This window comes from Protopterus annectens, chromosome 4.part0, assembly GCF_019279795.1.
Source record: "Protopterus annectens isolate FY-2018-M chromosome 4.part0, PAN1.0, whole genome shotgun sequence".
Lineage (NCBI taxonomy): Eukaryota > Metazoa > Chordata > Ceratodontiformes > Protopteridae > Protopterus > Protopterus annectens.
The window spans coordinates 1924393283-1924414979 of NC_056733.1; the positions used below are offsets into that span (position 1 = coordinate 1924393283).

General features: G+C 38.8%; 1 protein-coding gene across 6 annotated transcripts in view; it reads left to right on the forward strand.

The window, feature by feature from the left end:
- The window catches only part of NOVA1 (NOVA alternative splicing regulator 1), a 771806-nt gene that overhangs the window by 537408 nt on the left and 212701 nt on the right, over positions 1 to 21697 (forward strand). For 4 of the 6 annotated variants that reach the window (XM_044069573.1, XM_044069572.1, XM_044069576.1 and 1 more), the window contains exon 4: positions 2393 to 2464. The exons of the other annotated variants lie outside the window; for them this stretch is intronic. In XM_044069573.1, coding sequence (XP_043925508.1) covers positions 2393 to 2464 — 72 coding nt within the window. The remainder of the gene's footprint in view (positions 1 to 2392; positions 2465 to 21697) is intronic. 6 annotated transcript variants of the gene reach the window in all.

Below are 21697 nucleotides of genomic sequence, written 5' to 3' on the forward strand. Positions count from 1 at the left end.
GTAGACACCACATTTGGCTGATTTGCTTTTACTTGACATCTGTTTAGTCAACACAGTTTTGCCAGCTAAGCAGATAGTCAACAGGTTTGTTAGAATGTACACTTTCCCCAGTTTTGTGCCATCATGGAGTTGGTATTTATAATTAGCAGGTGATGTGGGAGGGGCAAAAGAGGCTTTCCCCCTTGCAAGAAATTATGTTTTTCATTAATTTTTAGGTTTACAAGCACCAAAGTTGTTTCTTGGTGTGTGTGTGTGTGTGTGTGTGTGTGTGTGTGTGTGTGTGTGTGTGTGAGTAATGATGTGTCGAAATTTGCATTGTCGAAATTCTGTGTTCAGCGTTAAGTATGTTGACATATGGGTCTGTCGATCATATGTGATGGACCTATCTCTCTCTCTCTCTCTATATATATATATATATATATATATGGTTCCACTTTATATTGTCATTTCATCGAAGCCCAAAACATAGAGACCAAATCGTTGAAAACCCATATCATCGAATCTCAAATCATTGAAAATTAGAAAGCAACTAGAAATAACAATCCACAGAGTTAGTACTGCATTTACCCCTGTAAATAAATATACCAACTCCAAGGTTGCACTACAGTGGGGGAAAAATGTAATTTCCTAACCCCACTGTAGTGCGACCTTGGAGTTGGTATATTTCATTACGGGGGGTGCAGGGGGGCAGCCCCACTGCATAAATGCAGTACTAACTCTGTGGAATGTTATTTCTAGTTGCTTTCTAGTTTTCAGTGATTTGAGATTCGATGATATGGGTTTTCGACAATTTGGTCTGGATGTTTTCAAATTCGATGAAATGAAATTCGATGATATGAAGTGGAACCATATATATATATATATATATATATATATATATATATATATATATATAAAGATAGATATAAAACACACAGTTTGTAAATGTCTATTTACTTGTGTTTATGTGCCCATTTATACAAGGTACACTTGTGTGTCTATACATATATATATATATATATATATATATGTGTGTGTGTATATATACATATATATATATATATATATATATATATATATATATATATATATATATACACACACACACATATATATATATATATATATATATATATATATATATATATATATATTTGTAGAGAGAGAGAGACACACACACAGTTATTTTACATATGAACTTAGGCTTCAGTATAATATATTGGTACTGATGTTTATCGTGATGTAAAATCCTAAGGGCAGTCATGTACAAAGTACAGCAGAAGGAATTTCAACTCGTAGCACTACATAAAGCAGTAGCCTTCATTACTTCCCATTAAATGTTTGCTGTATAAAATTGCTATATAAAATTACTATGGAATTCTGTATGCTCGCTGTTGTTACTTATTTGAATAGTGTCAAACTATGAAATGCTAAGCAGTGTTTTAATCTCATCTATAATAACCTTCTGAACACTTTCTTGTGAAAATATAATCAGACTAAATCATGAAAATGTTGCTGAGCTTTTTTGGTCATCATGTTATCAGAATCATTCATTGCCAAAAAGAATCTGTGATTAAAGATTTGGACTGCATTTATGAAAGGAAGCTATTTATATATGTTTTGAAACGAAGTTTATTTCCTAAAAATAATTATGTTTGGCTAAATTAAAAAAAGTGACAGGTTATAGTATAGAACAGTTTTGTTTTAACTGATAAATGAAGTATGTGCACTTCTTACTTCAAATGTATTCATTTCATTTAAGGCAAGCAGCCAAGTAAAGTTTTAGCAGTTTTATGAAGTAAAGCTAAAATGTTAATCACACACTGGTTAATCCTTCTGAGAAGATTTTTATACTTTCCCTTTGTTTCTGATTATTTAGTCATTATGCCCTTTAGAAACTAGAGATCTTTATGCATATTAAATCATTGTTTCTTCATACCTCTGCAATAATTAAAGGAATACAGTATTTTAAATATAATAGCAAATGCAAACCGCCATTAAAGCTTCTGCTGATTTTAATCATATTTTGAATTTTCCAAATGAAATATGTTGTAATTAAAGCAGCATTTCATATCTTTAAATTGTTTCCCTTTGTTTGATGGTGCACAGTACTTTTTAAAGTACCTCTAATACTTTCATAAAATATTGTAATTAATTCAGAATTTGTTAAATATGTCATGTTTTATTATTTGACATAAGATTTTCATAAATGTGGTCCGGTGATCTTGTATTGCTCAAACTGTACCTGTTAAAACTAGAGGTAGTTCAGCTGACTATCACTAATCACTGAAATATTCTATGTAAGATCAGAGATTATAGATCAACAAAAATATGGTAATTGCTGAAATTGTTAAATTGTTGAGTTTATAGTTTGTAATGTTGGTGATTTCATACTGAACTGCTTTGTTCCCAGACATTGCCATCTTCCCCAACTACCACCAAGTCCTCTCCATCTGATCCCATGACCACCTCCAGAACCAATCAGGTACAGTAACATCCTTCATCTGCACCATGCTTTCCATAAATCGTTTGCTTGAAGCAGAAGGTACAGGTACAGACTTGGTATATCTGCTTTTTTCATTCATTTATTCAGTCAGCATCCATTTCATGGGTAATAAGAATGCATGATTTAAAGAGACTGTTTTTAAAAGAAATAGTGTTATCTTACTAAAAATAATTCTGTGAACAATAGCAGCTGTGTTTTTTTCTTTCTAAAATATCTGTATAATTTATTCTTCCTTTCTTAAGTGCCATTTATGCATTCAATTGTTTTGAATGCATCTGTATTTTTTTAATTTTGTAAAAGTTGTGTGGACCCTCTTCAGCATGTAAGAGTGTACGTAACAATGTTATTTTAATTTGTTTTTCTTTGTGAATATGCTGCACATTTTTTCGTTGACTTTCACAGTACAGGATATATCTCACCCATGTCCGTTATCTTTGTCAAACTGGTATCCACTGACTAGTATACTGTGCTACACCTCTGTAGGTGCCATAACGATACATAGGTATTGCTAGAGGTTAGTGAACCCATACTTTACTGATCTTACGTTCTACCTAACCTTGTCACAGCAGATTCTATGTTGAGAGCATTTGTGCCATCGTAGTTCAGACATGTCAGTTCCATATATGGTGTAGCAGAGAGAGAGACTAAAGCAGAGAACTGCCTTTCTTTAGACCAAAGAAACAGTGATATTGCCCTTTGTGCCTTCTGTGCCTTGCAGGAGGCCAAGATAAAATAATTCCTTAATGACTGCATAGTCTCAGGAGTAGACATCTTTTAACACTGTTGTCCCAAAGGAGTTATCTAGGTTAAAAGTGATGTATGAGTCTTTAAAAAATACTATATTGAGTGTTCATGAGTTACTGTTTTTCAGAAAACCTTTTTTGTGAAGTAATTTTGTAGAAGTAAATACCTTTTCACTTGCTTCTTTTATATACTTTTTTCGAGCAGAACACAGGGAAGCTTGCACCCTGTTCTTTTTCTAGAAATCTCTATCAGTTGTTAGTGATCGGTTCTGCCTTTGGTATTTATATGTAACGATACAAAACTGCATTTAAATAAACTTTAGAAATCAAATTCATGAAATATTGTGTGTGAGTGTGGTATGTTGTATACAAATGCCAAATATAAATGTATACTCATTGGACAGATATCTAGAAGTAAAATTAATCATCTTGCAGCCAGTGTAATAAACAGTCACATTTTAAAGCCAGTTATGTTCTATTCAGCAGTATTATTATTTTATTAGAAACATTGTGTGTTTTAACTGAACTCTGTTCTGTAGCTGTGAAGTTTTTATTTGATAAACACTTGTCAAACAGATGTTTGAGGTGAAAGACCTTAGCATCTGTGGGATAGGGTTATCAGATGTCATGGTTCAGTTATATAGCAGCTGCTTAGAAGGATTTATAAAAAGGCTTGCTCATATAAACTTGGGAGTGACAGTAATAACTAATATCAGCTAATAGTTAATTATATTCATAAATCTTAAACTACAGATGAACTGTAATAGTATTAGAGTAAACTGGAATAAAATATGTTTTGTAGTTAACACTTTTACTTAGAAGCAAGAATAAAGGAAATAGTGTGTATGATTTTTTTAAATTAATTTCCAAATAGTAAAAAGTCATCCTTTTGAAACCACAGCATGGCAGGTTGTATGTAAATCAAAGTCTTCCTGTTATCTTTTTATATCTTACATTGTTGTTTGTCTGTCTTACTAGCTGTTTAGTCTCACAAATAATAAAATAAAGTGCATTTTGATAGTTAAAAATTCCTTCTGTTTTTTTTTCTGTAACTAGATATAAATGGAACTTAATTTTTCAAATGTGTTTCATGTCGGTGACACATAATGCATGTGGCAGGGCATAATCCATGTTTATTAGTAATAGACCGTATGGGATCCCCGACCTGTTTTCTCATGCTTTGATTTCCTCCATGAGTAATAATTCTACCAGCATTTTCTACGTAATCCACATATGTTAAGTGAAAGTAGCTGATCTACTTCTTCAGGGTTTTTGTGGCCGACTGAAAATTGTGCATTTAACCATTTGTAAAACTTTTGCAAAAAAAGCGTTTTATAAAATGTGTTCTTTCTTGATTTTTATAACTTGAGTTACGCTATCAGTATTTGTCTTTAAAAGCTGATACGTCATCCTTATATTCAGCCTTAAAAGCATCTTACCCCACTTCAACTTTTCTGGAAAATTTCCATATACCTCTCTTAATTAAAAGTAAATTATGCTGAATCTTATTTTATCAGCAGCAGCAGCAGACTGATAAAGTTTTTTTCTGTAGTTCACGTCTACAAATAAAAGTTTGTTACTAAACCATTTTTTCTAGCAGTCATGGTAAATTTCCCATTGTGATGGTTTATATAGCTAGATACATGAAGAGATAAATATATAGGTATGCAAGAGTGACTATGGCTCTTCAGTTCTTTTTCTGTATGTTATATACTCTGTTTGCTTTCATGAAGACTGAAATTTCTCTAAGGCTCTGAGGTAACACATTGTTTCTCACCATAACTTATCTGTACTGCTTTCTTCACAAAGTTTAAAAGTTTTATGCAGTACATATTTTAATGAATTGGTACAAGATCTGAACTGTCAACAGGGATGTTAAGAGTTAAAATCATACCCACAAAATGTTCGTTTTTAATTATTTCACACAAGACTGTATTGTGTTTTTTGAGCGTGTCTTTTAGCAGATTATAATGATGGAACACGTTTCCAAGACCAATTTTGATGGGTTTCAGAAAAGCTTAGTTACCTACAAATCAAATAATTCAGTACGACATTATCAGAACTTGCCCAACTTCAACCATACTATAAAGCTACACATGGTAACTTTGATAGCCATTTCTGAAGTTTTGCACATTTACACAGTTGCAGTTAAGAGTTGGTGCTTACTATCTCTAAAAGAGATTTGCGGTGTCTTATGTTATAAAATATTGTAGTTACATTGCCATTTTCAAGTTGTTTGTTCAAGTTGTTTCCTAAATTTGAAGGTTATAGGGTATTCAGGATTAATAAGTCTCCCTGAAAAATAACTAGCAAGTATTCTTAGTTATGTCCAAAAGTTGTCATTCTTACAGGGAGAAGGGAGGTATATCCTTGCAGTTACTTTCAACCTCCTTGTTTTGAATCTGGACACTACTGATGTCCCTTTTGTCAATGTTGTAGATGCTGCTGCAGTTTGGCAGCAGGAGGTGCATACTGCTGTGTAAAGAATCAGCCATATTGATAGCCTGTCATGATAGAAAGGCGACAAAGGGGTTTATGTTTTCAGCATATTGCAGAATCTCCATCATGACTGGTGTAACTGCAAGTTTGGATGCCTCTCCCAGTTATAATAGTAGTACTCAAGCCATAATCAGTGCTATGAATGAAGACATCAATTAATATATCATTTTGGTGCCCTGCTTGGGTTTGTCATAGAGTCTGAGTGGTGGTCACTGTTTGAGTGATAGGCATCAACAAACACCTCGTACCAGATTCACATATCACGGGGTGGCTAACATGATGGGGTACAGTCTGAAGACTTACTGACACTTAAACCTAAGTGCATCTGTCCTGCAGAATAAAGGTGATGGAATGAGTTCTTGTCTGGCATTTGGCTTAGAAGATTAAGGAGCTGTTAACAAGCTTTTTATTGTAGTCCACTGGTTCAAGGTTTGATTCCCCCAACCTCCATTGCCTAACTGTGTGACTTCGAGCAAGTCATCTAACCAGACACCGCCCCAGGCTGAGGTCTGAAAAAGGTCCACGAAGATTAGTGTTCTACCCCTGAAAACAAATGTAAATAAAAATAAACGAAATAAAAAATTATTTTGATTAGGTATGTAATAGTACTGTACTGATTGATAACTTGATCTTTGTAATGAATATTTATCCCATAGTATGAACAGAATATAGGTCTGCTTGTGTGATTACTGTAATGGAGACAATGGTTCAAAGTAAAATGAGTTTGAAGACATATGCACCTACATAAATGACAAAGAAAAGGATCTGTGGTACATCAAATCATCCCGTGTTGCAACTCCACCTTCAAAATTACTGCCTTTTCCAACCCTTTTTTCCATCTGTTGTACGGAAGTTTAAACTCCTTTGTAGAGTTACAGTCCCTCACCACCATCTCTTTGAAATAAAGTGAAATGAAAGCAAAAAGGACTAATCCTTTCATGCTCTATCGTGCTATCCACAGATGGGTCTGAATGCTAACTAAATTTATGATGCCAATGCACTTTTTATAAGTATACTGTACTTGATGTTGAAATGAAAAATATCTGCTGATTATCATATCTTTATAAATGGTTAACACTGGTTCAGAGCAAAAGCAATTGATGGCATATGGCTACAAAGTCTTAACCTACCAAAATGTACAACACCCACATTTTCTTAATGTTACAGGTAATGTGGTGACTATTTGACTAAGTTAACAACTTATCAAGTTGTAATTGGAAAGCAGCTTGATAATTTGTTGGAGACAGTGGCATCATTGGAATTATCCAATCTATTACAGAGAATAGGTTTAAAACTAAGCACTGAGGTCATGAATAACTTGAAATTGGAAACAACTGTTTAATCTAGACTGCTGTTTAAAACTTTGTACAGAAAGCATCCCAGCCAAGAACAAAACTGTGTAAGGCAGCAGAGTTAAGAGCTGGAGACCTGTGCTTCATTCCAACTAATGTTCAGTTTAACAGCCACACCAGCTCATTTCATGTCATGTGATCACTCCCAAAGTTTGAAATATACAAGTGTGATCAACATATCTCTCTGTCTCGTTATATTTAGAGTAAGCATTACAAATAAATTGCTTGCATCATTTTAGTGATCTTTGATCCAAACATTGAACTTGTGGTTGGCTTTAAGGTACACCATATTAACTGAATGACAGTCTACATATCATTACATACTAGATTCACTTCCTGGTATTAGATACCTGAAAAATGCCAGTAACATTAGCCGAAGCATTTAAATGTCCAACCCTTCCTTTCAGCCATAAAAGGCTTCCTTATTTTACTCTAGAAGTTCCTTAATATCCTTGTTTCTCTTTTATGAAAATCTAGTCAGTGTGTCTAGCATTGTGGACAAGGCTTCCCATCTACTAAATGTAACACATGAAGTATCAGCTGAGTTACTAAAGATAATGGAATGCTGTTGATATTCCCAGATATTAAACCTTGGTCCCTACTATGAGGTCAATTTTCCCTTTGTTTTCTGTAATAGTATGTAAAATGCATTTATCTAAAAAATATTTTTAATTTCCTGATTACTTATATTGAATTGATTTGACTGGTACTTTTCCATTATCAGGGCAACTGACCACTTGAAATTTTACCACGCGTTTGCAATGATCGATAACGGAACAGTGCCCTCATGTTATTAGAATTCGAAGGGAAAAAAGGCCAATCGCTCTAATCCTTCTTTTCTTAGGTGAAATTGCATTTTAACGAATCAGGCAACACCAGGCTTAAAAAAAGTTGATAAGCTGCTTTATTATGCCATTGTTTTTAATTTTAGTAGTGGAACAAATGGTTTAAACTTTTCTTAACTGTAAATGTGTAGCAGATCCTTGCAATATAGAACTGCGAGGAACATTTTAAGAGTAAAAGTGAGGAGGGTACACAGCAGAAATATGCTTTGCATAAAGACTGTGATAACATTGCTCTAAAAATGTTTTCTAATACTTTGGAGCTTTTCCCACTGAGGCTCGAGTGAAAACTGGCTACAACCCAGTCGGATGTTTTTGATGATGAAGTGTCAATAAATAAATATACAGAGAGACTCCCTTTACCTCAGAAGACTTGTATTCTCTTGCAGTGTGTTGTTCTGAGATTGACTGAAGTTGAGTATAAATGCTTTAAAACTGTCCCTGGTTCTCTTGAGAACTGTAAAGTGTTTGTGCAAGAGCAACTCTGTAAAAGCTGGAGAAAGGCATATTTAGTGCTCACCATCTAGTGTGACAGAAGTTTAAAAAGCAAAACTGAAATCAAAGAGGGAAAATGAGGCTCGTTGATTTGAAGTTTACAGTGACCCAACTAGATTATTGTGGCACTTTCCTGAACACAAGCGGACCTTTATTTCCATCAGTGTTATTCTTGCAGTACTTGGTTTTTCTTTCTGTCTTCTGACAGTAATTTTGCGGCGCTCCGTTAGCAAAGGAAAAAACATGATGCAAAGCCACTCTCTGAGAAGCATATAGTAGCATGGCTGCTATTAAAGCTGTTTTTTGAAAGTTTTAATTTTAGTAATGTCTTCCACTCCACACCTCTGGTTAACAGACATATTAAGGAACTGCATTACACCTGAACAATCGCGTTAACAGTGTTGCCCAATAACGGAAAAGTACCGTTTCACTGAATCAGCACGTTCTTCATGTGTTTCCTTCACTAGCAGTCAAACTTGATGCTTTTTGTCATGTGGGACAGGAAAAGCATACTGAAAATAGTTGGTCGCATTGAATAACTATGAAATGACTTGTACATTTATTTATTTTATTTTATTTTACATTTGTTGACCGGGCTAGTCTAGCTGGATATATATCCATTTTCAGTAGAGGCCCGGGGAGAAAAGCTCCACACAGATATACAAAAATATAAAAAGTATAAAAATATTGTTACATGGTAAATACAGGATTAATAAACCAAATAAAACAGGAAGTTTTTACATTTCAGAGATAAGAACACATTAAGAAAAGTAACGGTGAACATAATATTGCTTAAAAAAGCTAAAAAAGTTATAATAACCAAATAGAACAGGAAGTTTTTACATTTCAGAGATCAGAACACATTAAGAAAAGTAACATAATATTGCTTAAGAAAGCTAAAACAGTTATAATACTGTAAGAGTTATGTACAATAGTTCACAACAGGTTCAAGGATATAAGCAATAAGTTGATTAGAGTTTAAATAGTGTCAGTCATAATACAAGATTAAGTATTTAAATGTTTGGAACTTTGGTTAGAAGAGGAAGAAACAGGGGTGAAGATGGTTGTTAGTCAGGGTTTCTACAAGGGCATAGCCAGTGCATTTGGAGGTGTTTTTTGAGTTTTTGTTTAAAGAGTGGCAAGGATGTAATTAGTGTTAGTTCATTGGGTAACAGGTTCCAGTTTTTTCCTGCTGTATTTGTAAACAGAGAGTCACCAGCTGTATTATTAGACTTTGCTAGTCTAGCAAGGAGTTTGTTAGAAGAACGTAAGGAGTTCAGATTATTATATGGGATTAAGAGTTTTGAGAGTATAGGGGTATTATTGGGTTGGTAAAATATTTTGTGGGCCATTGTGAGTTGGGGATTATCAGATGGTTTTGGAATTCCAGCCAGTCTAGTTGCCTAAGATTAGAACAGTGGTGAGTTCTGAAGGGATTGCCAGTAGCGAATCTGGCAATATTATTGTAGGAAGTTGCTAATTTGTTGAGGTTAGTTTTCTTGAGGTTGGTAAATATAGGTGAGGCATACAGAAGGGTTGAGATAAGATGGGAGTGAGTGATCTTGGCTCTGGCTGTTGTGGTTAAAAATGGTTTTATTCTATATAATGATCCTATTTTTCTGTTGACTATTTTAATGGTGTTGTTTATATGGTGATCAAATGTGAGGTTATTGTCAGTGGTTATTCCTAATAGTTTGGTGGTAAAGTCAGGGTAAATGACAGTGCCTTTATTTGAAGAGACTGAGAAGTCTAAGGGGGTGGACCTAGTAGTGGGTGTAAAGAGAAGGAGTTTTGTTTTTTTGGCATTAAGAAGGAGGCAACGTTTGGTAAACCATGTTTCTACAGTGTTGAAAACATTTTGAGTAAGGGAATATAGTTCAGATGGAGAGGTTGCTGAGCATATTAGTGTGGAGTTGTGTGCATATTGAATACAGGTGGCTTGAGGAATTGCTACATGGAGATCATTAATGAATAAAGAGAAAAGAAGTGGACCAAGAATGGAGCCCTGAGGGACCCCAATAGTGACAGGTAAAAAGGAAGAAATTTGATTTTCCCAGAGAACTGCCTGTTGTCTATTGCTGAGGTATGATCTAAACCATTTAATAGCCAGGGAATCAAAGGAGAGAGATTCAAAAATACTGATTAGGAAGGTATGGTTAACCATGTCGAAAGCTTTAGAGAGGTCGATGAAGAGTGCAGATGAGAGTATGTTTTTGTTGCGGTTTCTATTGATGGTATCTGTGACGGATAGGAGGGCAGTAGTGGTACTATGCGATGGCCTAAAGCCATGCTGACAGCTTGCTATTAAGTTATGTATAGAGAGATGATGTAAAAGTTGTTGGTGAATGCATTTCTCCAAAATTTTCGCTAAGGGTGATGAGAGCAATTAGCCGATAGTTAGAGTACTCATTAGAGTTCCCACCTTTATGTAAGGGGATAATATGGGAGATTTTCCAAATATCTGGGATGGTTCCTTCTTGGATTGTCCTATTTATAAGTATAGATATAGGGTAGTCAATTACTTTGGCTGCTTTTTGGAGATATTGGGATGAAAGTTTGTCAGTGGATGGAGTACATGGCTTGAGTTTATGAATAAATTTATAGATGAGAGAAGTAGAGATGGGTTGTAGTTTGAAGTTAGAGTAAGAGTATGGTAAGTTGATGGGAAGGCTGGAGTTATCAGAGATAAGTTGCTTAGCTAGGGATTGTATAGTCTCAGTGAAGAAAGAGTTAAAGGTATTGGCAGTTTGACTGGGGGTATTTGGATCTGCATCTAGTGGGGTGGGTGTTCGGGAGTTACCTGGGAAAAGGAGATTATTTATGCAAGACCAGAACTTTTGAGGATTATTTTGATGAGTTTGTTGAAGTTGACAGTAGTAGTTTTTTTTGTCTGCAAGTATTGCCTTTTTTGTACTATTTCTAAGCTGCCTAAAATGGAGATGATCAGAGCTATTTCTGTTAGATCTCCATTTGGCCCAGACTTTGTTCCTAAGTAGAATTTGATTTCTAGTTTCCTTCGAGAGCCATGGGGCTGGGTTGGACTTCATTCTGATGGAACGTGTAGGAGCAAGCTGATCAAGAATAGATAAGAAAGTAGTGTTAAAATACTTTACAGCCTCTTCAAGTGAAAGGGATTTTAAAGGATTCCAGTTGCATGCTCTGAGCTAAGTTTGAAATAATTCTGCGTTAAAGTGTTTGGTGGAGCGTGCTATCCTAAAGGTGGGGGGTTTGGAAAGTCTTTCTTTTCTCTTGTGATGTAGGTCAAAGAATGATCACTTACATCATCTGGCAGGGTTCCTACTTTGTAAGTTTGTTTTACAAAGTGAAGTACATCTACTCACAGTACAGTTTGTATCATTACTTTTGCGTAGATTGCATCCGTAGACCAGACTGAGCTGATGTCACATTTCACACTAAACCAAAAATTGAACTGGTGGTATTATATAATTAATATAATTATTCCATGTAAGACCATTGTTTGGAAAAATGCCAGCAAAATATTTACAAAATAATCATCTATAAAACAATTAAATGTAAATTCAACTTCCCATTGTTTAGTACAAATTGGACACATTGATATACCGTTCTGTCTGTAATTCTATTAAGTAAAATGTTTTACTGCTTAATATAAGTGCTAGTAATGTGAATACCACATCGCCGTCATTAACTCCCTTTTCACGGTTTGTATACAAGGTTGGATGCCGTGTCATATGTCACTATCTCTCTGTCTATTCAGAGCCACTCTCTTTCCTATTTACTATAGTTAAGCCTGACTGTCACAGGTCATCTGTCACACAATCAGTCCATCTCTTTGTGGTCATCTTCATTTCCTCTTGGCTTCTTTCATTCTGTCCCAGATCTTCACCAGATTGTCATCTTCTTTCCTGCACACGTAACCGAACCACAATAATCTGTTCTCTTTTACCTTCTCTGTAACTGGAGCTGTTTTGGCTTCTGCTCTGATGTCCTCATTTCTTCTTCTTCTTCATCTGTTCCACAGAGTGTATGCTACCACCCATCTCAGGCACTTCATCTCTGTCACTTCTATCTTCCTCAACTGCTGTGAATTTACTACTCAGGTTTCTGAACCGTACAGTAGTATTTGTCTCACCACTGATTTGTACACCTTACTTTTCAGCTTCTTTGACATTTTTCTGTCATACGCTACCCTGACTTACTCAGCCAGTTGGCTGCAGCCCTTCAGAATCTAGCTTTGACCTTCCTTTCTCGTCAAATAGTACTCCCAGTTATTTGAAGTTGTTAACCTGTTGTACTATTTCCCCTCTCCATTCTCAGCTGCTTCTGATTTTCCCCATTTGTAGCCATTACAACCATCTTACCTATGCTCAGTTTCAGACCATGTGCCTTCAGCTCTTCATTCCATTCCCCTATAATTTGCTGAAGGTCTTGTTCAGAGTCTGTCTATAATGCAACATCATCTGCATTCAGCAGCTTTGTGAATCTGTTCCTTGTGACCTGTTATCTAATGTAGTCTGTCACCAGTAGGAATGGTAGTGGGATCAGAGCTGAATCCTCGTGCACATCCACTACCAGTAGGAAACCCCGTCTGTGAGATCAAGCACTGTTTGTACTTGTGTCGCTATGTCCTTGTACATAGCTTTCACTAATTCTACCAATGTTTCTGGGACTTTGAACCATAGCAGTACTGCCCAAATCGGTTTTCTTGGGACCTTGGCATATGGTTTCTCCAAGTCTATAAATGCCCATCTGGACTCTTTCCTCATCTCTAGCATCTTCTCAACTATTTATCTCATTCAAACATTAGGTCAGTAATGCTGCATCTTCATCTAAATCCAAATTGCTCATTCCCCCATCTTACTTTCTACTACTCTGCATATTAGAGCATCAGTCATACTCTCCAGAACTTTCATACAGTGTGACAGGAGTTTAATACCTTAATACAGCCCACATTTATGAATATCCCTTTGGTCTTGCACACTGGCACAAGAATTCATGTTTTCTAGTAATCTGGAATATGCCTTTCTTGCCATACTGCTATGAATACCCTCAGGAGCCATTTCTGCCCTCTCTCACCCAGCATCTTGATCATGTCTGCTGTGCACTCATCTGAGCCTGCTGCTTTCCTTGATTTCATTTTCTTTAGTGCTGTTTGATCATCTCTGCTGTGCGCTCATCTGAGCTTGCTGCTTTCCTTGATTTCATTTTCCTTATTGCTGTTTGATCATCTCTGCTGTGCACTCATCTGAGCTTGCTGCATGTCCTTCATGGATGCATCTGCAGTCATAACAAATGGGTTGTCCTGTCGTCAGGCAGCCCTTCGGTCGGCCGGATTCCAAAGTCTGGGTCCGGCTTCGGCTGATGTCGCACTTCACCCGACGTCATCTCTGCTGGTCTTCGGGTATAAAGGCATCAGCCGACGCCATTTTCCTCAGTCTTTCTTGCCACGTGGCGCCCGAAGCAGAAGCTGTTCGCAAGTGCCGGTCGGTCAGATCCAGAGATTACTACTACCGAATACTACTTCAAGACTTCTAAAAGCTAAGTACCCGTTGGGGACTCTTTCTTGCCTCAGCCAATGTCAGAAAAAGTCAATAACTGTTTAACTTGTGGGAAACAAATACCTCATAAAGATTTCCACTCTTACTGTTTGCCTTGCTTAGGCCCAGACCACGACGTAGCAGCCCGTTCGCCTGTGCTTCTTCAACCGACGAACGCTTAGGCGTCGGTCGGAGTTTGCTGAACAGTTTTTCGGCTCAGATTTTGCGTACATTATGCCGTCGGATCCTCCGACTACCCAAATTGTTAAAAACGCAAAGAAAAAGACCGACACTGTGGTCCGCGGTTTCCGCCGAAACCACGGTTAAGCAAGCCGCGAGTGTCTCGGTTTTGGCCGAAACCGAGAAAACTGGTCAATCTTCAGCCGAATCCATGACTACTACTGAGGCTCCTGCTTCCTTATCTGAATCAGCCTCAGAAATTTTGCCTACAACTGTGGTTCCTACTGATCTATCAGACACCATCCCCTTGGATATCTCTACCCCAGCACGTGGTGCTGCTAGGCCTCCTGCAGCCATGTCTGTTAAGGCCTTTGCCAGGGCTAAAGCAGCCAAATCAGCTAAATCAGTGCCTGTTAAACCACCCTCACTCAGGCCCACTTCTAGTTCTCAAATGCTTACTCTGGCAGAAGATTTAATATCCTTAATTAGGGGATCCCAGTCTCACCCAGACAGGGCCTCTCAGCCCCCAGAAAAGAGACCTAGAGCAGAGCCCCCTGAGCCTGTGTCCTCTGATGATTCTGCGGATGACTCAGACATTACAGACCAGCCAGAGGCTCCTTTTTCCAATTATGAAGATTCAGATGCTGAAGAATCCATTCCAGCTGCCTCTCCACCAGAGGAATTCTCCTTTGGGAAACCTTACATGCCATGAGAGAACAATTCCAATGGCAGGGACAAGATTTCTCAGATTCAAGAAAAAGGCTTAGGACTTTTCTGCACTTACCACAACATAGGCCCTTAGCTATACCTCCTGTCCTATCTGTTGTGGACGATGCATTTAATGATGTCTGCACTGCTCCTGATTCTTTACCTCCAGCCCCTGCCAAACCAGATAGATTTTACAGGGTGCCAGACACTCATCACCACCTATACAAGGCCCCACTTGCTGACCCCGAAACTATATCCCAGGGGCCTAAGGCAGTAGCCTCGACCACAGCAAAAAACCCTGTTCCCTCTGAAAGGGAATCCAGGTCCTTAGAGAGATGGGGGAAAAAGTCTACACCTCTGCTACTCTCTCTGCTAGAGCTTTAAACTGTCAGTTTCACATGATCCAATACCAAGAGTTTATGCTTGATCAGTTAATTAAAAAGCTGTCCTCTGATGAATCTTTAGATAAGAAATATGTATTAGAAATGGTGAATAACATCCAACAGGTTAGTAACCATTCTTTAAAATGTGGCTATGATGCACTGGAGGCTTCATTTAGATCAGCCATGACTGGCACAGTGATAAGAAGGCATGCATGGTTGAAAGAACAGGTCTTGCCGGATCATGTTAAAGCTAAGCTATTGGATGCTCCTATGGATAAGGCCAGTCTATTTGGGGAACCTGCCCAGCAGGTAATGAAGAAAATGGAAGAGAAGGCAAAATCTGTACAAACAGTTAAAGATTTCCTACAGGTTCAGCCCCAAGGTTTAGCAGGAACTGGCCTGCCAAAAATTGGTCCTTTCCTGACTCCACAAGATCCCAAAGGGGCAGGAACAGATGCTCTAGGGGCAGAAATCAATCCAGAGGAGGTGCCTACAGAGGACGACAGTGGCAAGGCAATAACCGAGGCACAGACGCAACCACTGCCACTGCAACAGGACAATCACAGTGACTTGGCTCTGACTCCGCCTACCAGGGAGCAAATAGCAGCACCATTAGGCGGAAAGTTAGCCTTATTCTCAAAATTGGCACTATATTACAAAAGACAAGTGGATTTTGCAAACCATAGACCAAGGCTACCGGTTCCACTTCCACACTTTACCAGTAAAAAGAGGAATGCCAAACCTGCCCCCAAATCAAAAAATAGAAGCCCTGCACCAGACAGCAGAATTAATAAAGATGAGAGCTGTGGAAAGGGTACCAATAACAGAACAGGGCAAAGGATTCTACTCCAGACTCTTCCTAGTACCAAGAAAAGAAAAAACTGGAGACCTATTCTCACCTGTCCATCTTAAACACATACATCATTGTCCCAAAATTCAAAATGCTGACCCTACAGCAACTTCTTCCCATGCTGGGCAAGGAGTGTTGGCTGGTAACTCTAGATCTCAAGGAGGCATACCTGCACGTCCCCATTCCACCAAATTGCAGAAGATACCTCATATTTCTTGCAGGATCAGAGCATTATCAATTCTCAGCATTGCCCTTTGGCTTATCTACTGCCCAGAGTATTCACAAAATGCCTGGCATCAGTAATCGCTCACTGCAGAGTACAGGGAATCCAAATTTATCCATACCTGGACGACTGCCTGTTACAAGCGGACAACAAAAGCAAGCTGACAACAGATTTACAAAGGGTCATTTACTTGCTACAAGCCCTGGGATACACAGTCAATTTTCAAAAGTCAAGACTGATACCATCCCAGACAAGAACTTTCTTGGGCGGAATTGGACACAGTAAAACAGATGGCATTCCTAACTGCAGAAAAACAAAAGAACTCCTCTTTACTTCTTGGCATTAACAAAGCAGAACAAACTAACAGCAAGAAAAGTTCTACAGGCCTTGGGCTTCATGGCATCATGCATAATCTTGGTCCCACATGCCAGACTGCATATGAGAAAGTTACAGTGGTACCTAAAGAATTTATGGTCTCAACACAGGCACAGCTTAGAAACAGAAATACCACTAATCCCATGCTTAAAACAGGAGTTCCTATGGTGGGCTCGGCATGCCAGTCAAACCCAGGCTTACCCTTCCACAACTTTCGAGCAAACCAAACCATCACAACGGATGCCTCAGACCTAGGATGGGGGCACACATGCTGGACAAATGCGCACAAGGACTGTGGACTCAGGACCAGCTGCACCTGCACATAAACCAAAAGAAATGCTGGCAGTAAAACTGGCAATCCTAAAATTCAGACCATTCCTCAAAGAAGGCCATTTGATGATAAGGACAGACAACACCACAGTCATGTGGTACATCAACAAACAGGGAGGCACTCATTCTTACCCCCTATGCAGAATGACTTTGGACCTTTGGAATCTGGCTCTCAGCTACAACATCCAGTTACAGGCAATATTTGTACCGGGAAAAGAGAACACCCTAGCAGACATTTTAAGCAGAACCACCTCGGATGCTCACGAATGGATGCTACACCCGGACATCTTCAAGGCCATCACAAAGGAAATGGGGAATGCCACAAATAGATCTATTCACTTCCCCACAAAATCACCAGCTCAAGAAATTCTGCACAAGGACATTCCACCCACTTGCATGGAAGGTGGACTCTCTATCCTTCAGCTGGAAAGGCCTGACAGCATATGCATTCCCACCTCTTCCCTTGATGCACAAGGTACTACTGAAAATCAAAGAGGAACGTCCAAGGAGAATTCTGATAGCTCCGAACTGGCCAAGACAACACTGGTACCCATTGCTGAGGAGCATGTCTCGGGAGAAAATGTGGTCAATACCCTGATGCCTCTGATGTTAACTCAGAACAACTACAACATCATACATCCAAACCTAAAAACCTTGCAACTGACTACCTGGAACATCACATAGCAGTAACTAACCCAGACCTTTCACAAAGGGTTAAAGACATTATCCTTGAAGCCCGCAGACCTTCTACAAGAAGGAACTATGCAGGAAAATGGAAAAGGTTCGTCATTTGGAGTACTGAAAGAGGAAAAGATGTGTCGAACATAGATATTGCTAACATTCTGGAGTACTTGGCAGAGCTTCTACATACAGGCCTGTCCTATTCCTCCATCAAGATACATGCATCAGCTATTTCAGCAGAATACAGCTTTGATCCTCCTGTCTTTTCACATCCTCTACTCAGGCAGTTTCTCAGAGGGATCAAGAATGTAAAACCTCCTAGGAAACCACTATTACCAGCATGGGACTTGAACTTTGTACTAGAAAAGTTGACACTCCCTCCGGTTGAACCAGCAGCAACAGCAGATCTACAACACCTGTCATGGAAAACTGCTTTCCTACTGGCTATTACTTCAGCAAGGAGGGTTTCGGAACTACAGGCCTTAATGGCAGTGCAACCCTTCCTAATCTTCCATCAAGATAGGGTGTCCATGAGAACTAATCCTACATTTATGCCTAAGGTGGTATCCAGAGTGTCTTTAAACCAGGCAATCCACCTACCTTCTTTCCCAATCCACAAAACACAGGTGAAAGAATAATGCATACCTTGGATGTACACAGACAGTTACGCTACTACCTGGACAGAACCAAAGGTAACAGAAAAACTGACCAGCTCTTTGTAGCCTATGCAACAGGAAGGGAAGGAAAAGCAATTTCCAAACAGACAATCTCCAAATGGATAGGAAATTGCATAAGATTCTGTTACTCCTACCATGGAAAACCAATTCCACAGAACATAAGACCTCATTCTACAAGGGCTACAGCCACTACCACAGCTTTCTTAAGAGGAGTGGCAACCAAGGACATTATTGAGGCGGCTACTTGGACCTCCGTGCATACATTTGCCAAGCATTATAATTTACCTCTATATTCTAGATCCCGAGCAGGGTTTGCCACTGCTGTACTGCAAGGGATCCTGACTACACCATAATTATTATTCCTCCTCCCTAGTTTGGCTATGGTATTCTACCCATTTGTTATGACTGCAGATGCATCCATGAAGGCCATAGTACAGTTTTGTACCTACCATAAATGTAGATGTCCGAACTGGATAGCATCTGCAGTCAGGATTACCCTCCTCCTTCCCTCTGTGGTACTCCTAGGGTATTTACCCTCCTAATAGCTAGCTGGGGAGTCTGTTATGGTGTATTTGTTTGTATATATGTACATACATGTTAATATTTGTGTTTGCCTTCTACTATTTTGGAAACATTGGCATTTATCCAAAATTTAGCTTTCCAAGAGGGCAATTGGCATCTGGGGCAAGAAACACTGAGGAAAATGGCGTCGGCTGATGCCTTTTTACCCGAAGACCAGCAGAGATGACGTCGGGTGAAGTGCGACATCAGCGGCCGGACCCAGACTTTGGAATCCGGCCGACCAAGGGCTGCCTGACGACAGGACAACCCATTTGTTATGACTGCAGATGCTATCCAGTTCGGACATCTACATTTATGGTAGGTACAAAACTGTACTTTTCCTTGATTTCATTTTCCTTAGTGCTGTTTGATCATCTTTGCTGTGCGCTCATCTGAGCCTGCTGCTTTCCTTGATTTCATTTTCCTTAGTGCTGTTTGATCATATCTGCTGTGCGCTCATCTGAGCCTGCTGCTTTCCTTGATTTAATTTTCCTTAGTGCTGTTTGATCATCTCTGCTGTGCGCTCATCTGAGCCTGCTGGTTTCCTTGATTTCATTTTCCTTAGTGCTGTTTGATCATCTCTGCTGTGCGCTCATCTGAGCCTGCTGGTTTCCTTGATTTCATTTTCCTTAGTGCTGTTTGATCATCTCTGCTGTGCGCTCATCTGAGCCTGCTGCTTTCCTTGATTTCATTTTCCTTAGTGCTGTTTGATCATCTCTGCTGTGCGCTCATCTGAGCCTGCTGCTTTCCTTGATTTCATTTTCCTTAGTGCTGTTTGATCATCTCTGCTGTGCGCTCATCTGAGCCTGCTGCTTTCCTTGATTTCATTTTTCTTAGTGCTGTTTGATCATCTCTGCTGTGCGCTCATCTGAGCCTGCTGCGTTCCTTGATTTCATTTTCTTTAGTGCTGTTTGATCATCTCTGCTGTGCGCTCATCTGAGCTTGCTGCTTTCCTTGATTTCATTTTTCTTAGTGCTGTTTGATCATCTCTGTTGTGCACTCATCTGAGCCTGCTGCTTTCCTTGATTTCATTTTCCTTAGTGCTGTTTGATCATCTCTGCTGTGCGCTCATCTGAGCCTGCTGCTTTCCTTGATTTCATTTTCCTTAGTGCTGTTTGATCATATCTGCTGTGCACTCATCTGAGCCTGCTGCTTTCCTTGATTTTATTTTCCTTAGTGCTGTTTGATCATATCTGCTGTGCGCTCATCTGAGCCTGCTGCTTTCCTTGATTTCATTTTCCTTAGTGCTGTTCTTACTTCTCCAGTGGTGAGCTCCACCTCTTCTCTCATTGTAAGCTGTGTCTGGGACAATACACCTTCTGTGTTTTTTTTTTTCATTCAGAAGCTGCTGGAAGTACTCCTATCTGCCTCCGATGTCCTGGTGGACTGGCAAACAGGTTGTTGCTGGCATTCCTTATGGGTGAACAGAGTCTGACTGTCTTCTTTGCCTTTCTGCCTTTACCTTGAAACCTGATAGTTTCTTTGTTTCATCTTCTGAGTCACTTTCCAGAAGCTGGTAGAGTGTCTTTGATGTCTTGATTTTTGCTGTTGCTTCTGCTGTTTTAGCCTCTTCATTAGCCTACCTGTAGTCCTTCTTAGCCTGGTCCATCTTTTCCATCCCCCGCTTTTTCTTGCACTCCATTCTTTTGATAACTTCCTGGACTTCTGCATTCCCCCACTAGCTTTCCTTATGTATCTATTTCCATACCTGGCCCAGGCACATATCTGTTCTATTGTCCTCACACATGCTGTCTTGAGGCACTGTCGTTCTTCAACTCCATCTATTTTGTCTTTTTCCTGAAGTGCTAGAGCTCTTAGTATTTCCTTAAACTCCCGTTCATACCACAGTTAGTTTAAAATTAGTCCGTAATTAATATGGCAGTAATGCACTTCTCTCAGGTCAAGCCTCTTTGAATGTGATGTAGCAGTGTGTAAGGCCTTAACATGACCTATGACAGGAGCTAGGCTTGTTTTCATAACACCAGTGATCGACACTCATTTTTACATTGCTAGTGTGTGAGTACCAGGTTTTCCCTAGAAGGATAAATTGCCGGTATACTCAAATTTCCCCATTTGCCTGTGTTGTTGCAACTTTAGAACTGGAATGTATATGTAATGAGAGTGTAGAGATGCAGGGAGGCTTGCTTGCTTTTTTCTTGTAATATCTTTTTTATTCCCAAATGCTGTTTAAATTCAGGATGTTCTCTTTATTTTCACTCATACCTATGTGAGGCAGTGCCAGATGAGTTGCATACATGCACATTATTCTGTTTGTTCCAAAAGAACTTTAAACTTATCTAATAAATGTCTGACACTTTGCATGAAGGTGATGTTTTATACAAGTAGTGTAAACTCTTCTCCTAGCATCATTTTAATAGTTCTTGCCACAAACATTCATTATCGGCAGTTTAACAAAGGCAGTCAGTGCCAGAAGTATCACTTTGTTTACAGTTGTTATTAATCTTCTGCTCTGATGTCCTCATTTCACAGTCAGTGTAATAGATTTTTAACAGACATCATCATGATACTGAGATACTAGCTGTTTTCATAGATGATACAATATTTCTTAATTGTCCACAGCTGACAATGCTTAGGAACTGTCATATTGTTAATGAAATTATCCACGTGACAAACCCTAATAACAGTTCCACTAAGTCTGACTCATATCAGATTAAATGGAATGACAAACTCAACACAGCATCCAAATCAAGTGGAACAACATGAATTCTGCAGTGCATATAAAATAAATGGAACAATACAAACTTTGTACAACATCCAGATTAAATGGAATGACAAA